The following is a 22,117-nucleotide window of genomic DNA, read 5'->3' on the forward strand; positions in this document are numbered from 1 at the left end:
ACTGGAAAGGTCCTTAAAATCTCATTTTATGGAAAAGGAACCCAGTATTTTTTAATTCTCAGCTTCATATTCAGGATCTTCCCGTTGTGGTGCCAGCCTGATTTTCTAAATGTCAGCTGTCTCCGGTTAAACATGGGAGCTTCTGCTGCTTTCCATACAGACCTCTTCTTACTTCTCTGCCTGTGATGGTGCTCTCATTTCCCCCTTAGATGTTCTTCCTGCTCTCCTTTATCCCATGGTCATAATCCTGCTTGCCCCAAAAGTCAGAGTTCTAATACCATTTGTTGCATCCTTTCTGATCTCTTCCTCCTTAGATCAGTCCTTCTTCAGAACTTCCTGTTGATTTCTAATGTGTGTCCATTATGGTTACGTACTAGACAGTAAGCTTTCAGAGAGGGGAGTCTATGTCTTTTTCATCTGCCCCTTTTCTTCTCCCCTTGCCTGCAACAGTGCTTTGGGACTTAGTGTAAAGACTTGTGGAAAGAATGAATGGATAAATGTAATCCTTATATGAACTCTAGGAGATAAGCAGAGTAAATATTACTATTACCTGGTTGGGGATCCTTATCGATGCCCTCAAAGAGTCTAGCCGAAGCGAGCACATCCCATGGTCATAATCCTGCTTGCCCCAAAAGTCAGAGTTCTAATACCATTTGTTGCATCCTTTCTGATCTCTTCCTCCTTAGATCAGTCCTTCTTCAGAACTTCCTGTTGATTTCTAATGTGTGTCCATTATGGTTACGTACTAGACAGTAAGCTTTCAGAGAGGGGAGTCTATGTCTTTTTCATCTGCCCCTCTTCTTCTCCCCTTGCCTGCAACAGTGCTTTGGGACTTAGTGTAAAGACTTGTGGAAAGAATGAATGGATAAATGTAATCCTTATATGAACTCTAGGAGATAAGCAGAGTAAATATTACTATTACCTGGTTGGGGATCCTTATCGATGCCCTCAAAGAGTCTAAAGTCTTTAGGGACAGAACCGTGTATTATTTACTCTTGAATTTCTAGCACCAACCTGGCGCCTTGGTATGTGGGTGTTTAATAGATACTTGTTAAATTACTGAAGTGTAATTCCTATTAGGAAAGTGAAACCCAGGGATATTAAGAATCAACACTTTTAAATGTTTTTCACTCTCTTCTGGGTGAAAGTTATTAAACCCGCTTTTTGGAAGACAAAAAGTTAAAGGGTATTTTCTGTTTACCTGTGTGACATCTGAGCATAATTACCTACTGACACATAGAATGGGCGAGACTGCAACGGGCAATATGTTCTGACCAGGGATCTTGGACTGGTTAGTCAGAAATGACTTGGCAGAGTCAGGGGTCCAAAGACCAGGAGAGATGGGGCGGTGTGAGAATGGTGACAGGAGCACAGGCCTCAGCATGATTAGTAAGAGCACAGTTGACATCCTACTGGGACTCTGACCTGGTCTGGGCCCAGCCTTTACTAATCTGTTCTGAGGATGCTCTGCTTAGTTATTTAGGAGTTTCCACACTGTGCTGGAGCCAGGATGGTAAATACACAGGCTAAATCAAAGGGGAGGCAAGTCTTAGTCTTCTGGAAAGCGCCTTGAGAGCCATGTGCCCTGCCTTGGACCTCACAGTGGATTTTAATGGATCCCTGCTGTTTTTAAAGTTTCTTAAAAGAGGCATAAATAGGCCTCAGAGAAAAGCAATTGGGAAGGATTGCCTCCCATGCTTGGGAGAAGGAACAGAGTACCCTGTGGCAGGCCACCTCTCCATTGACCTCAGTGGCCCCCTCTGGTCCAGAATTTTAGAAAGACCCAAATGTTAAAAGGTAGAGAAGAACAACAAAAACCCTTGGGAGAGTTTGACTCCTCATTATCCTTGATCAGCTGATGGTGGCACAGGGTGGTAAGTTCACTTTCTAGGAGGTACAAAGGAAATCAAGAAGTCTTGATAAGCTGTGTTTTCTGTGGTGGCCATGTGAGACAGAGTGGTTTAAGATCAAGTGTTTCAAGAAGAGAATCCCATCCCCCACAAGACAGAGGAGGAAGAATACCCAGATCAGTGGACTTCATAACTGTGGATTCCCAACTGCCTATGCCCATTGTCACCGTGTGCCTTATACCTATGGGTTCAAAGGTTGTAAGGGCTTCATTACCCCCACTCGCCCTAAACAACAGCAACAACAACAGCAACAAATAAAAAAACCTTTTCCTTTTATATTTCCTGTCCCTGACTTATGGTAAAGTCAGGCCCGACTTGAGCCCCCACAGAATGTACAAGGCTTACTTCATGGCGTACCTTTGTGTTAACCTTAAAAATAAAAGTCCTTTGTTTTACCAGCAGAAATGGGTTTACTTAGGAATAGCAGAGAATTGCAATTCGGGACATGCAAACTATGACAAAACCATAGAGATAAGTCCAACAGACAAAATAGAGGAACTTTATTTTATGGAGGAGGAAGTTGGGAGGGGTTGATTTGAACCAAAGTCCGTTGGAGAAAAGCAGCAGTTCATGGTGATGACGATTTCTCATTGATTGAGTTGTAGGGATAATCAGTTTCTTGTAGGAGATGCAGTATGCATATTTCCCTCTTGGGGCCTATAAATGAGGATTCTTTCCACTGAGATGCTCTGCTAGGGGTCTGTGACTGATAGTTCTTTGGGTAGTAGACATTGAGTGGTGTGGCTGTCCATTTTATCCACCCTTCTGAGTTTGCTTCTGTGGAATTTCCCTTAATTCATGTTTACAGCTCAGACTGTCTGTTAGTTATAGTTTATATGTCATGAGGAGACTCAGTCACATCTTTCTTCAGAAAGACCATTCAAATCTTTGCCCCTCAGTTACTGGTGATTGGTTTTCAGGGAACTATGGTGTTTTGTTGGTTGATTTAGTCCACACCTGCTCTCTGTCACCATCTGTAGTCAGAGTTTATACCAATTCTTTCCTTTTATTCTTTGAAGTTGGGTAGGGCCTCAGTGAGTAACAGTGTTCTGTTGAGCACCTTGGAGAAGCAGAACACTGCCCGAGTCACTGTTTGGTGGCACATGGCAGAGGCTTATTATTTGGGGCTTTGGCAGAGATGCCCCAGTGACCCTTTGTGTTCCAGGAGCTGGCCCAGAAATCAGCCCACTGTCCAATTCTAATTCACCTCCCCATTCTGCGTTTAGTGACAACCTTCCTTTCATACATCCTTCTAGGAAAACTGCTTAGGAAGACTTTCTTAGCTGAAAATGCCCCCATACGTTCTCCTCTTGCAGCTTTGGTAACGGCAGTCCCTAAATAGCTTGTTTGTCACTCTTCAGGGGTTAGTGAAGGAAACTCCCCCCCCAACCCACCCCATTGCTCCTGAAAAATGTGGGCCCACTTGTGATTTGAGCTGAGTCCTCTGGGCACAGGTAAACTCGCCTGTTCACATTCTTCTCCAGACAGGACACTGCAACTTTTGTCAGTCCTACCCCACCCCGTGTTATACCTTTGTAGGTCTTGGGGTAAATTTTTTCTGCTCACATCTGTAATCAAGGAGCTTCTGTGTAAGAGGGAGAAGGGCAAACTAGAGTTTGAATCCAGACTTGTAATGCTTAGTAGCCAGGTAACCTCAGACATTACTAAATTCTTCAAAGCTTTTGTTTGTCTGAGCAAACTGAGTATTCTACTGCCTTCCTGGTAGGAGGGAGAATTAAATGGGTTGGCAGCTTGGAAGCGCCCAGGGCGGCAGCTGGTGATACGTGTTCATTCTCTTCCTCTCTTCTGCTTCCATTCTGCTGGACAAGAGAAATCACTGAATCTGTCTTAAATTTAAGTTTATGTTTCTTGAGGGCCTACTGTGTATGCGTGGCACTGGCCTTGGCATTAGGAGTTACGAGTAGAGTGGGAAATGAAACCCCAACCCTGATCTTCGCGCCTGAGTTCAGCCTTGCTTCAGACTCCAAGCCAGAGTGCTAATTATCACCTGCTTATCAGTGACCCTTCTGGAGCTGAACAGTGCGCTAGGCAGCAGAAGGGGACCTTTCTCCAGAGGACTAGCCTGCATCCTCTTGGAGATGGGGGATTCTGAGCGGGGAGAGCAAACACATGTACAACTTAGTTAGATGGTAGGGTGAAGGAGGTGAGACCAGGAAGTAGCAGTTGGTGAAAAAAAAGAAAAATAAACATCATCTTCTTTCCCTTAACCCTTTCATCACTACCACTGTCAAAGGATGCGTAGTAACATTTGTTCGTGCACATGGAATGGCTTGACTTGCCAGCTCTGCTGTCATCCCACTGTCATGTGGGCTTTGCTCTGTAGATCACTGCACTGGGTGACGCTCCAGGCCTGGAGGGAATAGGATGAAGGCCAGTGGTCCTCCTGGCCGCCCTTCCTTTAGCACTCATGACAGTAGGAGGGGGAGTGGTGGGGGCACAGCCATAGCTGGCGGCCTGTTCCCCTGAGTCCCTGAGCTGCAAGAATGGGAGGAGGTAAAAGGGTAACAGGCCATATGGAGGCCATTTGTCAGTCAAGAGAGCAGCCCAGACTGCTCTGCTGAGAAGGCAAGTGGGGGAAGGGGCTGGTGTCAGTGAGCTGGAGCAAGGGGAAAGCAAAGCAACACACCCCCTGACCAAAGGCTCATCCTGCTCTATTCTTGGCCTGTCCTGTCTCCAGATAGCCAGACAGTCCTCCAACAACCTGTTTTCTTATTTTTGCCAAAGCCTTTGCCCTACCCCATTCCAAAAACCAGAAGTAAAGGTCTGCTTTGCTACGTGAAAATGAATGTAAAGTTTATCAGTTCCTGATATGTGCCAGACATCATGCGAGTATCGTTTAGGTCTCGTTTTTATCCTTCCTCTTAAACACTGCTTGCGGGTGGGAATGACTATCAAGAAGTAATAATACTCAAAGCAGTTCAGGCCATTGACAGAGTTGCAGATTGGGCCCCTGAGTCAAACCGAAACTCTTCTGGCTGACATCCAAGACCATGCTCTGCCCTGACCTGGCCCTGATCCTGTCAGGTCAGGAGGATGTTTTCATACCAGATTTAGAGAACATGAGCTGTACCTTGCAGGGGGATTCTCTTGGCTGTTACTTGTCCTTGCCTCATGTCAAATCAGGAACATGACAGTGCCTTGAAGTGTGGGCAGAATTTTGCCCACACAATCAAAGCAGTTTTCTACCAAATATCTTCTGTCCTCCAGATTTTGTGCCAAGATCTGGGGATAAGAAATGAGCAGAACAAATACTTGCCCCGGGGGTTGGGTGGGTAGGTGTGGGGGCGGGGGACTGACCTGTGAGAAGTGATTATTGCAGAGCCAACCACACGGTGACAGTTGATAGAGAATGCAGGTGTTATGGGAACACAAAGGAGGAATAATAAAGCTGTTGTTTGTTGAGCACTTAGTATATAACAGACCTGGTACCAGGTACCAGGCGCTTTACCTGTGTACTTGTGACTCACGCGCACAGCCGCCCTGTAGGTAGACACCGTGCTTTAGGATCCCTACTTTACTTACTTAGCAAGGTCACAGAAATGAGAAGATGGCGCCCAGCCCATACAGGGGTAATGGTTAGCAGTGTGACTCCAGTGCTCTCATTCTAGACCTGTGCTGGTGAGCGCTACCCTGTGCTGCTCTGTTCTCCCTGACAGTGCTCTTTGGAATGGTTTTCTGGAGCTGGTGACTTGGGACTCAATCTCCAACGATGGGTGGGAGTCCAGATGATCCATGTGCTTTCAGGTCAGGGTTCCCGGGAGGGGAGCCCTTCTTTCAAAACAGCTGGGGGCTTTGCTGGCTGCTTCCAGGTTCTAAGAGTTTCCTCTCTGCAGCAGGGTACCATGAAGATGGTCCTCCTCTCTGGCTCTGAACCCATGGCTTGCATCTCCCCTTTGCTGTGAAGTGGAGGGAGAGAGAGGCGGGGAGGGACCCAGATTGACAGACTGACAGACTGACAAGACTGACAGACTCTGAAACCAGTCCCACTTCCCTAGGCCTCTGTAGGGGAAAATGGGGGAGGGGGCCTGGGAGGAGCAGTAGAGGCAGCCTAAACCATGGGTGGGTCCCCCCTTCTCTCCGGTGCCCCAGCCCTGGGACCACACCCTGAGAAAGGCCTGAGCTGTGTCTGTCTGGCCCTCCCCCAGCACGTGGGAAGTTCTCATGAGAAAAGGGATCCCAGCTGGACAATGGCTTCCTGTCTGAGTGCTGAGGTTTGTCTTCCAGGAGAGGAAGGTTGCAAATGGCATGAGAAATTGTCTCTTCCCTCTCGCTGCCATCGTTTGAGACTTTTGACTGTTTGCTGGGGGTGGTCAGGAAGGCAGAAAGCTGGGGGATGCCAGGGACAGAAGCAGCCCTTGGGTATCACTTGAGTAAGAGAACTCCTCTTGCTGTTTTCCTGTTCCCACTACACACCCGAGGCAGGAATCTGCCCAGAGGGGTGCAGAGGTTTCTTTGGGAGAAGCACCTCACACCTCGTGCTTGCCTGAAAACCACCCTGGCTACAGGACTTTGACTAAGGAATCTTGGGTAGGGGTGAGGCCAGCCACTCAGCCAACTTCAGACAAGTTTGCAAATGTCAGAAGAGACCTCAGAGGACATCTGGTTCAGTCCTGTTGTGTCATAGAGCCCACTGTCCACAGGCAGTACCCAAATTGTCTTTGTCACTGAGCTCCCTTTCCAAGACGTGGGTATGGGAGGAGAAGTTGGGCTCGGAGACCCTCTGTTTCTGCCTGGTGCCATGCAAAGGGAAGTCAGCCTTCCTGGGTTCAGATCCTGACTCTGCCCCTTTCTGCTTGGTGCCCTTGAGCAAGTGTCTTAACTTCACTCAATTTACTCATCTAATAATCTGTATAGTAATTATGTTTCTTACAAGGTCTTTGTGAAATTAAATGAGTTACATATGTAAAGTGTTTGGACTGGTGCTTGGCATTTAGTAGTTGGTCAATAAATGTTAGTCCTGAGATGTTTAAGGGCAGCCTCAGAAGAAAGCTTTTAACTCTAGTCAGATGTGATCACTACCTCCCCCACCCCTGCCTCTACATTCGTCCTGAATGTCCACTCCCAGCTTTCTTGGGAGGTTTTCATGGCACCTCTGTGTGAGCTAGTCTTTTCACACTATAGGATGACTTGTCCTGTCACATACAATGTTAGCAGGACGTTCCAGAAGCTTGGGCTTAGTGTGTCGGGACGAGCCGCAGTACGGCACGCAGGAACGAGAGTGCCTGTTGAGCCCACCGTTGTCATTTACAAATGTGTGATCTGTGACAGATTTCTCAACTCAGCTGAGCCCCATTGTTCTTAGGAAATAATATAGCACCTGCTTCATGTTAAGAGACAGCTCACAAGAGTGCCTGGCACATGTAATAGGCTATCTGTTTGCCATAATTATTACCTTCCTTGTTTTATGTCCAAAAAAAAACCACAAAAAACAAACAAACAAAAAAACCAAAACACCAGACTGCACATCTGAACACCTTTTTGTCTGTTTTTGCCTTGATTTTCCTCTGGCTTCTCATTGCCCAGGTCTCCCTTCATATCTGCTTCATCACCTCTTATCTCCTATGCTGGGGTGTGGCTCCGGACCCTCCCCACAGCTTGCCCATCCCCAGACACCTCCTCTGATTCTCAGACACGGACTCTCCTGCACGATCTGTGCTGTACAGGCTCCAATCCCCATATGGCTACTGAGAGCTTGAAGTGTGGCTAGTCTGACTTGAGATGGGCTGTAAGTGTGGACTTAATAATGAAAAAAAATTAAATATCTCAATATATTTGTGTATCGATCACATGTTGAGATGTAATCACTAATGTATTTTTTATATAGTAGGTTTAATAAAATAGATTATTAAAATTCATTTCATGTGTTTCCTTTTACTTTTTCAATGTGGCTAGCAGAAAATTTTTAATTACCTATGTGGCTCCATTATATTTCTGTTCGTGGTGTCCATCTGGTCCTTCCTCCCCTCCTTATTTTTTTGATCCTGTTTCTCTTTGCCCTGGGGTCTCACCAGTGCTCAGATGAGTAAGAGGTGTCAGGCTAGTAGAAAAGCTAACCTTTTAACACTTCCTTCTTTGATTTACATTAGAGTTGGATATATGTGAGTCTGTCTTCTCTAAATTATAAACCTTTTGTGGGTCTCAGAAGTCTGTCACATGGTCCTGTGACATGGGTGGCCCTCCTAGGATGACTTGTGGGGAGAGGCGAGCTCCAGTCCTTTGATGGAATAACAACCAAATAGGGACATTTACAGTACTGCTTCCAGTGGTGTCCCTGATGATTGCAGCTGCTGGGTTTGTGTGCTGGATTTGGGGGAGCCTTTTTCTTGTCCCCTGAATTCCCAGGAAAGCTTTTCTCTGGCCATCCTTTCTTTGGATACCTTGATTAAGCAGCTGCTTCTCTGTGCTCAATTGTATTCTCAATGTTACTCCTCTGATTTAGTCTAAACCTGGAAGTGAACACTGACAGTTTCTTAAGCCCTCAGTCCCAGTGTTTGGGAGTAGGGTGTTTTCTTGAGAACTGACATCAGCCAGAAGAAACCTCTTTTGTTGAGTCTTAAAATGCACATCTCTTTCCCCTCCTCAGGCTGGTGGTAGTACTCCTTCCTCCCTACACCGCCCTTTGCAGGGGCTCAAGTGCTTGTTCAGTTTGTTAAACTGAACAGTTTGATCCTGGGCCCCTTCCTGGAGCTCCCTTTGATTTTCTTGTTACAGAATCTTACAGAGTTTGCTTTGTTTATTGCCTCTTCCTCCTCCTCCTAAGAGGCTGGTCCCCACAACAACAAAAACAAAACCCATTTAGAAGGGCTGATGGAGGGTTCTTGTTTTCTACCAAGTGTTTGAGGCTACAGTGACTTGGAGTGGAAGATCAGCCAGCTTCCTGTGCGTCTACTGCATCTGTCCCCTCCCCAACCGGTTGGATGGCCTTTCCCTGAAAGACTGCTGTGCGCCAGGCACTCTGCAGCCCCTGAAGAATTACCTCGCTGCTTCCTGTGCTCACTGGAGGCCTAAGTGGCTATAGGAGATAATGGAAAGCAGAGAAGGAAGCTAAGGAGAATTAATTGATTTTTTTCTGTAAAATTTCTATCTTCTGGCTTTCTCGCTCTTTTAAAAATTATGCAGCTTTGCCAAATCAGATGAGTTCATTTTCTTCTTGCGGTTGAGAACAGAGCTTTTGAAACTCCCTCTGTGGACCAAGGGTTGTTAGAGAGAGCCTGATGCATAGAGTAAGTCAGCCTCTTGCCCAGAAGGGTGGCTTCCAGAAGACTGATTATTTGCTCTTCCCAATGCTCTTCCCTTGTTAACCCAGGCATCACTGAGAGGGTCCTCTGGAACATCTGCTCTTTGCCATGACTCTCCTGCTCTGATGTTTGACTGGGCAGCAGGGCAATATTTTTTTCTTGTGTTCCTGGTGTCTTAAAATGACCTTGCCTCCACCTACCCACCCCTTTTCGTTTTTACTTCCACAGCCTCCTTACTTCCTTGGACCCAGGACAGCCTCATTGCAATGCTGAGCCCTATGCATTTAGCTTGTCCCCTTTGTCTGACCGTCATAGGAAACATAAAACAAGTGCGTGCACTTAACCTTACCGTGCTAGCGTTGCTCTACTGTTGACTTACTCTAAGGCTCCCTCGAGCTCTGTCCGTCTTTGATCAGATTCAGCTTCTCTTATAATTCTGCCCTCTCAAGACCCCTCAAAATCTCCCTTTGTCCTTTGAACATAGTACAAACACCTGTTGCAGTCAAGGCCCTCTGCAAGATGGTTCCATTGCTTATCACTTTTTTCTGAATTTTGTTGTATTATGCAACCTAGCTAACCAGGGCTGCTTGATATTATCTAGGTTTTACCTATACTTTCCTATCTCTCTGCATTTGCTTAAACCTTCCTCTGATGTAAAGCCCCACTTGAAATGCTGCCCCCTTCCTGAACCTCACCTACTCTATCCTGAACAAGATGTGTTCTCTCCTGTATTGTGCTCCCTGTCTTGTGGCACTAATCATGTTTTTTGAGGTGTATTAGAATGTCTGTGTGTGGAGTATCTTTGGAAGAATATGAAAGAAATGGGAGCAGTGCCTTCAAAGAGAGGAACTGAGTGACTCAGAGGCAGGAGAGGGTTTACATATCATGTGTATGTATTTCCTACGATTTTTTTTCCTCATAAAATTATTATTTACATAACAAAGACCCACTCGAAAAAAACACTGAGGGGTACGCGTATAACCTCAGAGAAGGGAAAATGTCCTTTAGACACAAAACCCAGAAGCCATAAAGAAAACAATTTTTAAAATATATGTGAATACTCGGGCGCCTGGGTGGCTCAGTGGGTTAAGCCTCTGCCTTCGGCTCAGGTCATGATCTCAGGGTCGTGGGATCTAGCCCCGCATCTGGCTCTCTGCTCAGCAGGAAGCCTACTTCCTCCTTTCTCTCTCTGGCTGCCTCTCTGCCTACTTGTGATCTCTGTCTGTCAAATAAATAAATAAAATCTTTTTTAAAAATAAATAAATAAAATAAAATATATGTGTATACTTATTTGTCATATCCTTATTTGGCTCCAGGTACCTGAAGTGCTTATCTTTTTTAACCTTTTTCAGAGTGTAGCACAATGACACCTACGTAATAATCAATAAATACTAGTTGAATTGAAATGAAATGAAACTGCAAGTCACTTCTTTGTAGACCTCATTCTTTTTCACTGATCAAATGAATGCTCGGTGGTCTCCAGGGTTCCTCGCAAAGATTCGTGCAGATGTGGGCTTTATGGGCAGGAATACCAGCAAAGCCGGAGTGGCTTCAGAATGAGCCGTTCTTCCTCTGAGACCACCTTTCCCAGGACACTAGACCTGTGAGTGGGTCCTGCCTGCTTCATGGAGCCGCCCTGCAGTGCTCAGCTTTAATTATGCCTCGGAAATGCCCCAATTAGACACAGTGCTAGGAGAGCCGGGGGATCTGTGGCAGGCTTGTTGCCCTGAACAAAAGAAGGAAAGTGTAAAGAGTAAAGCCATTTGTAGAGGTTTCTTTGGAAATCCAGTTGGCCACCTTCTTTGAACCAGTTGGCTAGAGTTGGAGGAGGCATCAGAAGGGGTGTGGTGGGTCTGTCCTCCTCCTGTTCAAGACTTCGGGTGAGGTGGGTGGCGTGGGAAGAAGGCGTGTCCCTGGCTTATTTAGTCTCATCTGTTAGTTTCAGAAAACAGAGAAGCTGCCCACACCTCTCCTGTGGATCCCCGGGCCACCCACCCTGGCCTTATCTTCTAGTGAATCTTTGCAAATGAGTCTTTTCTCCCCACCTCAGCAATAAGGCACTTGTAGTCAGGGAGCTATCAGCTCTTCTTTGACAGGACCACCCCCCACCCTACCCCCACGCCCGGCTGGCAGTCAGTGTGCTTACTAGCAGTTTGCAGGTTGAAGGGAAGTGGTATTTGGTGAGAGACTGTGAGGGCATGTGTGTGCGAAGGAGTGGTGGGCAGGCCAGTGAACAGGATGGGGCACAGTCAGACTCCAGATCTGGTAGAGGAAGTGGGGGGGATTAAAAAAAACAAAAAACCAAAAACAGAAAAACCAGCAGTTCTTATTTTCATACAGATGTTCTTGTGATAGTCAGGATAGGGGCAGGGTATCTGTCAGCAAAATCAGATGTCCTTTGAAAACCTTTATCTTTTTTTTTTTTTAAGCATTTAAAAAATATTTTTATTTATTTATTGACAGAGAGAGAGATCACAGGTAGGCAGAGAGGCAGGCAGAGATGGGGAAGCAGGTTCCCTGCTGAGCAGAGAGCCCAATGCGGAGCTTGATCCCAGGACTCTGAGATCATGACCTGAAGGCAGAGGCTTAACCCACTGAGCCCCCCAGGCACCCTGCCTTTATCTTTCTTGTATTAGTATGGCTTTTGGAAAGTTGAAGTTCATGGTACCCGGCTATCCTGCCTGCACATCTTCTCCCGCAGCCCAGCCTTCCAAACAGCACTTCCTTTTGTGCCCTTGCTATGTCTCTCCTATCATAGCTAGGGACACCCTGTAATCCATTCTGCAGCATCTGTCCAGGATTGGAAGGGCAGGCCATGGCATGAGAGTCCCCTTCTTCTCGAGCTACTCTTGACAGAGTCGACTGGGTAGGTCTGCCCTTATACACTGCCTTACGCTTGGCTACAAGTCATTCAGCTTCTGTCGGCCAGTGTGCTCATCGACAAAGGGGCGTGATGATCCCCTTCTCCTGGAGCTGTCAGCATAAATAGGATGGGAGGGGAAGGTATTTCTAAAGCTAAGTAGTCCTACCTGAACAAAACATGTGGCTTTTACTGTGGGGCAGAGACAAGTGCTGGCAGTGACTACTCTAGTCAGAAGGTGGGGGCTTGAGAGGGGGCCTAGGAATCCATCAGATATCCCCTCTCAGGCCATGAAGGCACATTTTTTCACACAATGGACTCCTCGCTTGTATTGATGCTGGAAACAGGGGTACTGTGTCTCCTTCCCAGGCTGACCGTATTTTACCACCTTTCACTCTGATTCTTTGTGTGTCCCAGTAGGTTTTATCAAAACCATATTATGTGCTAGATCTCTGTGAGTTCACAACTTTGTCAGAGTCTGTCACTCCCTCATGGATACAGTCCTCTCCAGGCACGTGCCAAGGGAAAGGGGCAATGTTGCAAGCAGCCAGACTTTTTCCCTGTGGCCAGCGTGCTTCCCTGTGTCCTTGGCAACCTGAATTTCCAGAGTTTGGCCAACAGCCTTTCCAAGGGAATGGCTCTTAGTTCCTCCTGTGGAACTGTCTGGCTCACCGTCGCGGACGGGATTCCCACTGGAAGACCCCAGCACTGTAGCACCGTGCACTCTCTCTGTCTTTGCAGTGTGTTCGCTGCCACCAGAGCCAGAGAATGGTGGCTACATCTGCCACCCCCGGCCTTGCAGAGACCCCCTGAACGCGGGCAGCGTCATTGAGTACCTGTGTGCCGAAGGCTACATGTTGAAAGGCGACTACAAGTACCTGACCTGTAAGAATGGAGAGTGGAAGCCAGCCATGGAGATCAGCTGCCGTCTCAACGAAGGTCAGTCTGGCAGATGCTAAGGGGGACTGCTGGGGTTCTGCTTCCTGTAAACTGAAAGCAGTGGTGCCCACTTCCTCCAGAGCACCTGTGCCACGGGGCAGTGTAGCTCCTTTGATGCCCTGCGGCCTCCCTTCCTTTGGGATTTCATGTCTTTGTGCAGGACATCTGGGGTTGCTGGTGTGTGTCCTGCTGCATTTCAGCTGAGCCACCGAGGGGCTCTGTAGCTTTACTGAGGCCTCTGTTCTGCTATGTAAAGTCCCTTTGATGCTCAGCATCTCCTGTTTGCCCAGCCAAGTGCTGGTGACCTTTGACCGTGTTCTGCTAACACCTTCTGGAGTGTCTCTTTTATATTATTTTACTTTGAATGGAAATGGACTGTTTTGTTATAGAGCTATAGTCCAGCTGGACAGAAGACCTCTCCCCCTCCTGCCTCCGCCTGTCGTGCATGACAGGAAACTCCAGCTGCCTGCAGGAAAGCGTGTGTCAGACAGCCGTCTTTGTGCTTCACACTCGGGCCCCATGACCATGACACACCCAGAGAAGGCTGGGGACCAGCCTGAGATTTACAGCTGAAGTCACAGGATCTTAGAACAGGGGGTTATACAGCCCCGTTCTTACCAGTTTTCCTGCCACGTGCGGGAAACATGGTTAGGACCTCAGACTGTGGAAGGCCGGGGACATGGAAGTGGTAGATGTCTACCAGCCTGATGGCCCTGAGGGCAGCCTCAGAAGGGGTTCGTAAAGGCCAGATCTTGGGGGGTTGGGGAAGGTAGGCGTGAGATGGCCCACACAGGTCTGAAATGAATTTTAGATTTAGAAACAGGATGGGGAAGTGGCCCCTTTCCTTGTATGTAAACACTGTTCTGCATATCAACTTCTAAAGTGGCCCGAGCTGTGGTACCAGGCAGGGGACCTTGGATGAGGTCAGCTGTGGGAATTCTGTGTTCCGGGTCTGGGTATAACCTAATCCTGGCGATGGTTTATTTCTGTAGACAAAGATGCCCACACGTCCCTGGGGGTCCCCACACTATCCATAGTGGCTTCCACTGCCAGCTCCGTGGCGCTTATTCTCCTCCTCGTGGTGCTGTTTGTGCTACTGCAACCGAAGCTGAAGTCGTTCCATCACAGCAGGTGAGCCCTTGTGGGGTGGAGCGGCGGGGGGGGGGGGGGGGGGGGGGGGCGGCGCACATCATGGGGTCTGGCCTCTGACTGCACAGGGGTGCTTGCGAGACCAGCAGCCTCTTCTGCCGTATATGCCCTGGGAAAGGGGATGCCCTCCTGTGTGTTTGACTCCTGGATGTGGCTGGCCCTGTGCTTATCACTTTGCCTGCATTAGATTTATCTTCACAGGAACATTGTAGATCAGGAAGCTAAGGCTCAGAGAGGTTAAGTCAAGGTCATCCCTCTAGATGATGACTGCCTGGAGAATTAAACATAAATATGTCCAGTCCCTGAGCCACGTCATTTGCCCTACATTGGTGGTTCTCAAAGTGTGGTTCCAGTTGCATTGGCATCACATGGGGACTTATTAGGCACGGAGATTTTCAGACCCCACCCAGACCAACTGAATGAGAAACTGAGGCTGAGACCTAGTGACTGAGTTTCTTAAGTGCTGCAGGTGATTCTGATGTAGACTCATGTTTGCCAGCCACTGCCCTGTCCCTCTAGTTCCTAATCCTGGCTGCACATAGAGGCATCTGCTGGGAGTTAAACACAAATACCAACACCTGGGCCCCTACCCCCAGACATTCTGATTAATTTGGTTTGGAGTGGGAGCCTGGCATTAGTTTTTCTTTTTTTTAAACTTCCCCAGTGGTCCTAACATGCAGCTAGGATCGGCAACCACTGCACTATACCGCACTAGAAATAGGGGTTTTTTTGCCTGCCTTTGTTACTTTTCTTTTTCCGTGAGTGCATTAGCCACAAGTCATCCTAGACGAGGTAGATGAGATGGCGGGTGGGTGGCAGATGGTCAGGGACTGACCCTGCGTGTATCCCTTAGGAGGGACTCCTCTTCAGGCCTGTCCTGGCCTCTGGGGTTGCCTGGCTTGGCCCAGCAGCCCCTCTTTCCCCTGAGAATGGTTTGTGTGCGCTCACAGCCGTTCATCAGTCACTTTCGCCATCCACAGGCCCAGAGGAGCAAACAAAACTGTTTAAAATTTTTGCTTCCTGGTCTGGAATTTACAGACCAGGCCCAGGCTAAGTCCTGATGTTCTAGGTGTGATTTTTCTGTCTCCTTTTTATGTTTTGTTTGGGAGAGCAGGTTGCAGCTTTTTTTTTTTTCCCCCCCAAGATTTTATTTGTTTGAGAGAGAGAGAGATTGAGAGAACAGGTAGGGGGAGGGGCAGGGGAAGAAGCAGGCTGTCCGCAGAGCTGGGAGCCTGATTTAGGGCTCAATCCCAGGACCCTGGGAACAGTAGCTGGAAGGCCGCAGTTTAGCCTTAACCTATTGAGCCCCCAGGAACCCTGCAGCTATTTATTTTTTTTTTTTTAAGGTTGTTAAACAATTAGTAAAATAAAGAGGATCTGGAGGGTACTGTTTACTTGAAGGAATCAGGTATTTCCACATAAAGTCAAGGTGATCTGCTTGTCAAGTCATTCAAATTAGGGAATATTTTCCTCTTGTAGTTATCTGGTAAGTGTGTTCAAAGTAATGGGCTGATTTTTCCTGACTTGAGTAGAAGAATGATTTGGTTTTTAATAGGGACTCTGTTTAAATTTTGTGCTGTGTGCACATACTAGGTTTTAAGCAAACAAACAAAAAGCATTTTAAGTAACAGGAGTTAAACACATAGCAGAATGCACACTGCTTTCTCTGCCCCCTTGCCATTAGTTTCCCTTCCAGAAACCTCCACACATTTCTGAGTACCATTTCTGTCATCCTCACAGCGTCTGCACCATTTGAATTGGGCGCCACAGATTTTGTTTGCAGGTACAGATGAGGAAATCCAGAGCTAATAACAACAGTCCAGCCCTTAACCTTCTGTGTCTCTGACATAATGTACTGAGAAGGACACACATCACAGATGACTCAGTGTTCCAGGCAAACACTGACTTGGGATCTTCATCCCAAAGAAACAGTTCAGTCCAGATTGTGGAATATTCTAGGAGAAACCAGCCTGGACCCTACAAAAAGTGTCAGTGTCATGAAAGAAACTCTAGAGTGGACTATTCTAGAAGATAGGAGATGAAATAAGACTAACTGCAATGCATGATCCATAATTGGATCCTCAAAAAAAACAGACAAGACAGCAGCTGAAACATCTCTTTTGGGGTAGTTAGAAAAGTGTATTACAGTCTTAGACCATTGTTCAATTTCAGGACTGTAATGATGGTGCAGTTACATAGGAGAAGATGTTCTTGGGAGGACTGTGCCAAATAATGTTTTATGAGCAAAAAAATAACATACTTTCAAAATATCGGGGGCGGGGAGATGGGGTGGAAAGTGTATATGTATTAAAAAGTGATCCCAAGAAAGGTGCTTGCGTGAATAAATCTCATACACATCAAGCTGAATAAAAGGAGCCAGACACATGTACACGTGTACCTGTACACATGTACACACACATTCATCGTATGTCCCACTTACATCAAGATCGAAAATATGCAGAACTTAGTTGCAGTTTTGAAGGGTTCATGTTTAGGCAGTAAAACTATTAAGATAGAAAGCAAAGGAATGATTTTCGTGAAAGTTAGGGTAGTGATTAATTTCGGTGTGAGGAGGTAGGAGATCAGAGGGACAGTGGGAACAAGGGTGTCTGGGGGTGCTGGCAGCATTCTCTGTCTTGACCTTAGTAGGGGTTATACTCCAGTTACCTCTGGGATAAAGCAAGAAGCTGTATATTTTTTCTATTTTTGTGTGTTGTTTGTGTTACAATTTACATACAATTAAGTTTTTTAAAAAAGGACAAAGTAACTGAGTCAAAAGAACAAAATTCCTTAGATTTCAACTCCAGTGTTTCACAGTGCTTCTTCTCCCTCCTTTTTTTAAAAAACCGCTTTATGGAGCTTTAATTCCCATGCCATAGAGTGTATCTACTTCCAAGTCTTCAGACAGTATATCCGCAGATAGATGCGGGCATTGTGCTCTTACGTCTACAACTGTGCTGAATGATGGCGTTATTTTCAGGTCTCTAGATTCCTAGTTTCTGCACAGGTCAAAAGGGCTGGGTACCTGTGCCCAGAGAGTAAGAACAGAGTCTCTGGAAGCAGACGGAACTGGATTCACATCCCAGCTTCCTCCCTTACCTGCTGTGTGACTAGGCAGGTTACTTGACTTCTCTGAGCCTCCTCTGCACTCTTAGTGAATCTGTCCCCGACAGGGCTCAGGTGAGGGTTTAGTGGGATAAAGCACTTAGTGCTGTGCCTGGCACACTGTACGTGCTCAGAAATGGTTGGTGCTGTTGGTGCCGTGGCATCTAGTTGTGTGTTTTAATTCTTCGTCTGTCTTTTCCTTTGGCTGCAGGCGCGACCAGGGAGTATCTGGCGACCAGGTGTCCATCATGGTGGATGGAGTCCAGGTTGCGCTCCCGTCCTATGAGGAAGCTGTGTATGGCAGTTCCGGTCACTGTGTGCCACCTGCTGACCCCAGGGTGCAGATCGTGCTGTCAGAAGGGTCTGGGCCCAGTGGGAGGAATGGGCCAAGGGAGCCGCAGTTGCAGGACCAGGGGGCCTGTTCATCTGCCGGTGGAGAGGAGGAGGCCCCGGGCCAGTCTGGACTGTGTGAAGCCTGGGGTTCTCAAGGCTCTGAGACTGTGATGGTGCATCAGGCGACCACCTCTTCCTGGGTGGCCGGCTCAGGGAACAGCCGAGCGGCATACAAAGAAGCCCCAGATTCAGAGAACAGTGACATACAAAGCCTTTTATCCCTCACATCGGAGGACTACACAGATGGTAGGTGGTCTGCACTGAGCATGAATTAGGAGCTGCTTGGGGGCCTTGTGGGGAGTGAGGAAGGATTGTGAGCCTCTCTAATAATGGGGTACTGGAGGCAAAGGAAGCTAATACCTGGGGGGCTAGCCTATAAAATAAGGTCTCACCCTCAGCTCCTGCTGGGGCTTTGGGCTCTGTATAGGAGACTTTTGACTGTTTGTGAATCTTGATAGTTTGGAGTTTCCAAAATTATTTGTGGCTACAAGGCTGTGCTAAATCAAAGGGAGGACAGCTGGTTGGAGGCGGGAGCGGGGTCTGTTCTTCTGTTATAATTTCTATGTTCCCGAAAGGCTAGGAGTGACAAGGAGGTATGGGGTCATATTACAGTGAAAATTGGAGCTGGTCTCTCTTCAGGGCTTTCAGCAGTTTCATTTGAAACAGGAGTATGCCTCTCCTGTGTGATCGTTCTCCTGCCCTATTTCAGTTAAACCTCACATAAACCTCACAGTGATCGTGACAAGTAGGTGTTACTACCATTCCTACTTTACTGATGAGGAAACTGAGGCCAAAACATACATCACTTTCCCGTCGATTCGTGACTGAGCTGGCATTTGAAGCCAGATGGATCTGGCTCTGAAGCCTGTGTTTATAACCCACAGTGCCATGCTGCCTCGCAGGTGACTTGGGCTTCTCTGTGGCAGGCCATCTGTAGAGGGAAATTGCCACTTCCTGACTTTTTTTTGGAACCTGAAGGGTTGAATATCAGGATTGACTCAGTCACTTTAAACAATATCTTTACATGAAACCCTGGTGTGGTTCAGGATGAGGCCTAAACCTAGCTGTTTCCCTTTGGACAGGGCGGCTTCTGCACTAACCAGGCTCCTCTGAAAGCCAGCGAGGAAACTGTGCCCTGGGAGTCCTGGGCCCAGTTAATGTCTGACGCTTAGAGTATCCTAAAGCAAAGAAGTTGGAAATTCTTGAATGCAGATCATGTTTAGGAGTTTCCTGAAATCAGCAGCATGCCCTTTCTCTTGGTGGAATAGAGAATTGAAGAAGGGGTCGCTAGACCTGACTCTAAAGGTGGAAGCCAGTAACCCCGTGGAGAGCCAGCTATACACGTATCATGTGTCTGCACTTATGGACGCCTGTCCCCAGTGCACTTCTCGGCCCTCACCTTTCCTCAGGAGCCTGGACAGGGCCTGTTCTTCCCCCTTCTTCTCCTTGCTGCCTTTCTTTGTTCCATTTATTTAACAAGCATTTTTGAGAACCCATCTACACCGGTGCTAGTTAGGTTTCTGAGAGGATAGAAAGTCTTGTGAAACCTGCTGTCTGCCTGCATGGATGGTCAATCTTTTGGAGAGATCTGGCCTATATTTGCGAAATAATGGAACCAAGAGTTTTAGTGCCCATGTCTTATTGAGTGGTGCACAGTTTATCCAGCTTGTTGCTGGTGGACTGAGCTGTCAGGGCCTGATGGCACCATAGGAAATCAGGACCTCGAGGCATTGGTGGAACCCAGTGAACATAAAAGGAGACCAAGACCCAGAGAGGGGAGTGAGTTACTCAGTATCACACAGCTGGTGGGTGGCCTGAAGGAGGAGGTGGGACCTGAGCAGGGGTCTGCAGCCTCTTAGGGTGAGATTAGGGATAAAAAGAGAAGCAACTAGACCAGCAGAGTCAAGGCAGAGAGGAGGTCCACGGTGGTGAGACCAGAGGGGATTTGAGTACTAGACTGAATATTCAGATTTTGTTAAGCAGGTATAGAGGGAAAGATGAACAAGGAAGGCCTGGAGAAAGGGCGAGGGGTTTAGAGTTGTTGGAAGGGTATGCATGGGGCTTATTTTCCTTAAGTTTTAAAATTTATTTTAGGGAAGAGAGAAAACGTGAGTGGGGGGAGAGGCAGAGGAGGAGAGAGGGAGAGGGAGAGGGAAAGCAGCAGACTGGCCACTGAGTGCGGAGTCCCACGGGGGCTCAGTCTCCTGACTCTGAGATCATGACCTGAGCAGAAATCAAGAGGTGGGAGACGTTTAACTGTCAGAGCCACTCAGACGGCCCTGAGTGAAGCTTTTCATGTCTTCAGACCAGGCCTGCATGGAGACCCTGAAGTGGGGTCAGGTGTGCTGCCGAGAGCCCCAGGGCGGTAACTGTGCTTTCCAATCTTTCTTCCTGCAGATATCCCACTGTTGAAAGAAGCATGAGCGCTGCCATGGGCCTCTCCTCTCTGCGACGGTCCTCTCTGCCCTTCGTCCCTCTCCCTGTGGGTTTGAGCACCCTGTACTCCAGCCACCCTACCCGGATACCTGAGCCGCCACCTGTGTATCTGTGTATCTCTGTATCTCTGAGGGCCTCCACGCCCACCTTGCTGGAAACTCAAGGAAGATTCTCGCCATCTGCCTGCTGGACAGCTGGAGGAGCTGGCATTTTGCCTAGCCCGGCCTTCCCATCTGTGTCGGGGACATATTTGAATGTGCTGGACAGAACTCTTCCTCTCCCTGAGCCCTCTGGATCCCCTGCGGCCAGCTCTTTGGCGGCAGACCCCACCAGCCCGCGCGGGCCTGAGAGCCGCTGTGTTTACTTGTGCCTTCCCCCACCCCCGACCCCTCCAGTCCTCCTGTCACGCAGGCTGGTTGCTCTCCTGCAGGCCTCAGTGGCTGCACTGCTGCCCTCTGCCGCACAGGGTACCTGGCCTGGGGCTGGGGCTGGCCTGGCGCCACTGCCCTTAGCAGGAGCAGATCCGAAGGTGGCTCTGATTAGGGCGAGAATGTGGGTCCCTGGCCTGCCCTTGGTTGATAACTGGTGGCACATGTCTTTGGCTGAGGATGCAGGATGTGGAAAATCATGCCAAAGCTCCCCTAGCGCCCAGCCATCCAGCTCGGAGGTGCTGGATCCTGGCCCTGCTGAGTTTCCAAGAAGCATGGAGAAGATGCTGCGGGAGGGAAGGAAGGTGGCTGAGAATGACTGTCTTCCTAATACGCAAGTCCTCACTTCCTACTTCCAGCATCGGCCTTCCTGGCCTTGGTTTTCTCTGTTTCACTGGAGTGTAAGGGGAAGTGGCCTGCTGCCTCCTGGGTTGGATCCTTGGCAACCTCCGCCTCCTTGCTGCCCACAGGGGCCTGCGTGAATCATTGCTGGGACGGGAGAGTTGCTGAGGTGCTGCGGAATGCCCGCGAGGCCACTGGCATTGGGGGCAGTTCCCCCATTCTGGGTTCGTGGTGACGAAGGAAGCCTGAGAGGCACAGACCGAGTCTCCAGGCAGCTGCAGGCAGCTCCGCCCCAGTCCTGAGGGTCCTCGTCACCACAGTCACGTGCCTTAGTAACTGTGCCCAGGAAGCCTGCCGCTGCTTGCTGCGCCGCTGCTTTTCCTCATCGTGTTTCCCTCCCACCCTTCCACGTGTCGCAGCTAACGGACAACTCCCTGCTCTCCCCGCGCACCTGGAGAGGGGCTGACTGTGCTAGACACCCCGCCTTCTAGACACCCCGCCTTGCTGCTCTGCGGTGGGTGAAAGCTTGCCAGGCAGCCTGGCCCCAGGGCTCTGCCGTCGAAGGGGGTGGGCTCCGTGCTCCCCGGTGCTTCTGCCGGGGGCTCCCGCTCGGCCGCCTGTGGCTGCTGACCAAGGCCGGGGTGGCAGAGCTCAGCCAGGCTGCTGCCATCTGCAGATGTGGCACGGAGGAGTGCTTAGTTCTGTTCTGTTTTTGAAGCACTGGGGCTGAGACACTTGTCACTGACCCCTTCTGCACCTCTGCTCGTCCCCGAGCCGCTCTGTTGGGGTAGTGAAAACAATAAAGAACCCCTGTATTTTCAGTACCTGACAGAACAGGGTAGCTCCAGGCATGAGCCGCTACAAAAATGAGGGGAATGGCCTCCTCTCAGCCTCCTGCATCCCTCTCACACGCACTTTACTACCCGCTCGTTCCCAGCCTCCTGGCACCACTGTAGTCTTCCTTCGCTCAGGGTAAGGGCAGTGCCTGCTGGGCCTGCGGGCACCCCCATGTCTCTCCCCTTCCCCACCCAGGAGCCTTCACATGCTGTGCGTAAAGCCCTGGCCGGCGTGGTTCATCTGGAGCAGGTTGGCAGGGGTGCTGGGACGCAGGCCTCTGAGGGACCCGCAGAAGACGGGGGGCCTGTCCTTGGCCTCCAAAGAGGCCGTTTCCGGAGACGTGCCTGCCAGCAGGGGCTGGCACGGGGCCCATCTGGAGGGTGGGTTCCCGACGAACCCTAGTGGCCTCATCACACATGGGCTCTCCTTTACCCACAGGGGTGCCCTTGTCTTCCTCCA

At 48.8% G+C, this 22,117-nt stretch overlaps 1 protein-coding gene across 3 annotated transcripts in view; it reads left to right on the forward strand.

Annotated features, from left to right (window-relative positions):
- Window positions 1-22,117, forward strand: part of SUSD6 (sushi domain containing 6) — a 93,256-nt gene extending 71,139 nt beyond the window's left edge. For 2 of the 3 annotated variants that reach the window (XM_032344605.1, XM_032344604.1), the window contains 4 exons: window positions 12,771-12,968; window positions 13,961-14,099; window positions 17,434-17,861; window positions 20,013-22,117. In XM_032344605.1, coding sequence (XP_032200496.1) covers window positions 12,771-12,968; window positions 13,961-14,099; window positions 17,434-17,861; window positions 20,013-20,038 — 791 coding nt within the window. In that variant the 3' untranslated portion in view covers window positions 20,039-22,117. Of the gene's footprint in view, window positions 1-2,394; window positions 4,757-12,770; window positions 12,969-13,960; window positions 14,100-17,433; window positions 17,862-20,012 lie in introns of those variants that run through there. The other variant, XM_032344606.1, reaches the window with a different exon arrangement.

Source organism: Mustela erminea, chromosome 5, assembly GCF_009829155.1.
Source record: "Mustela erminea isolate mMusErm1 chromosome 5, mMusErm1.Pri, whole genome shotgun sequence".
NCBI lineage: Eukaryota > Metazoa > Chordata > Mammalia > Carnivora > Mustelidae > Mustela > Mustela erminea.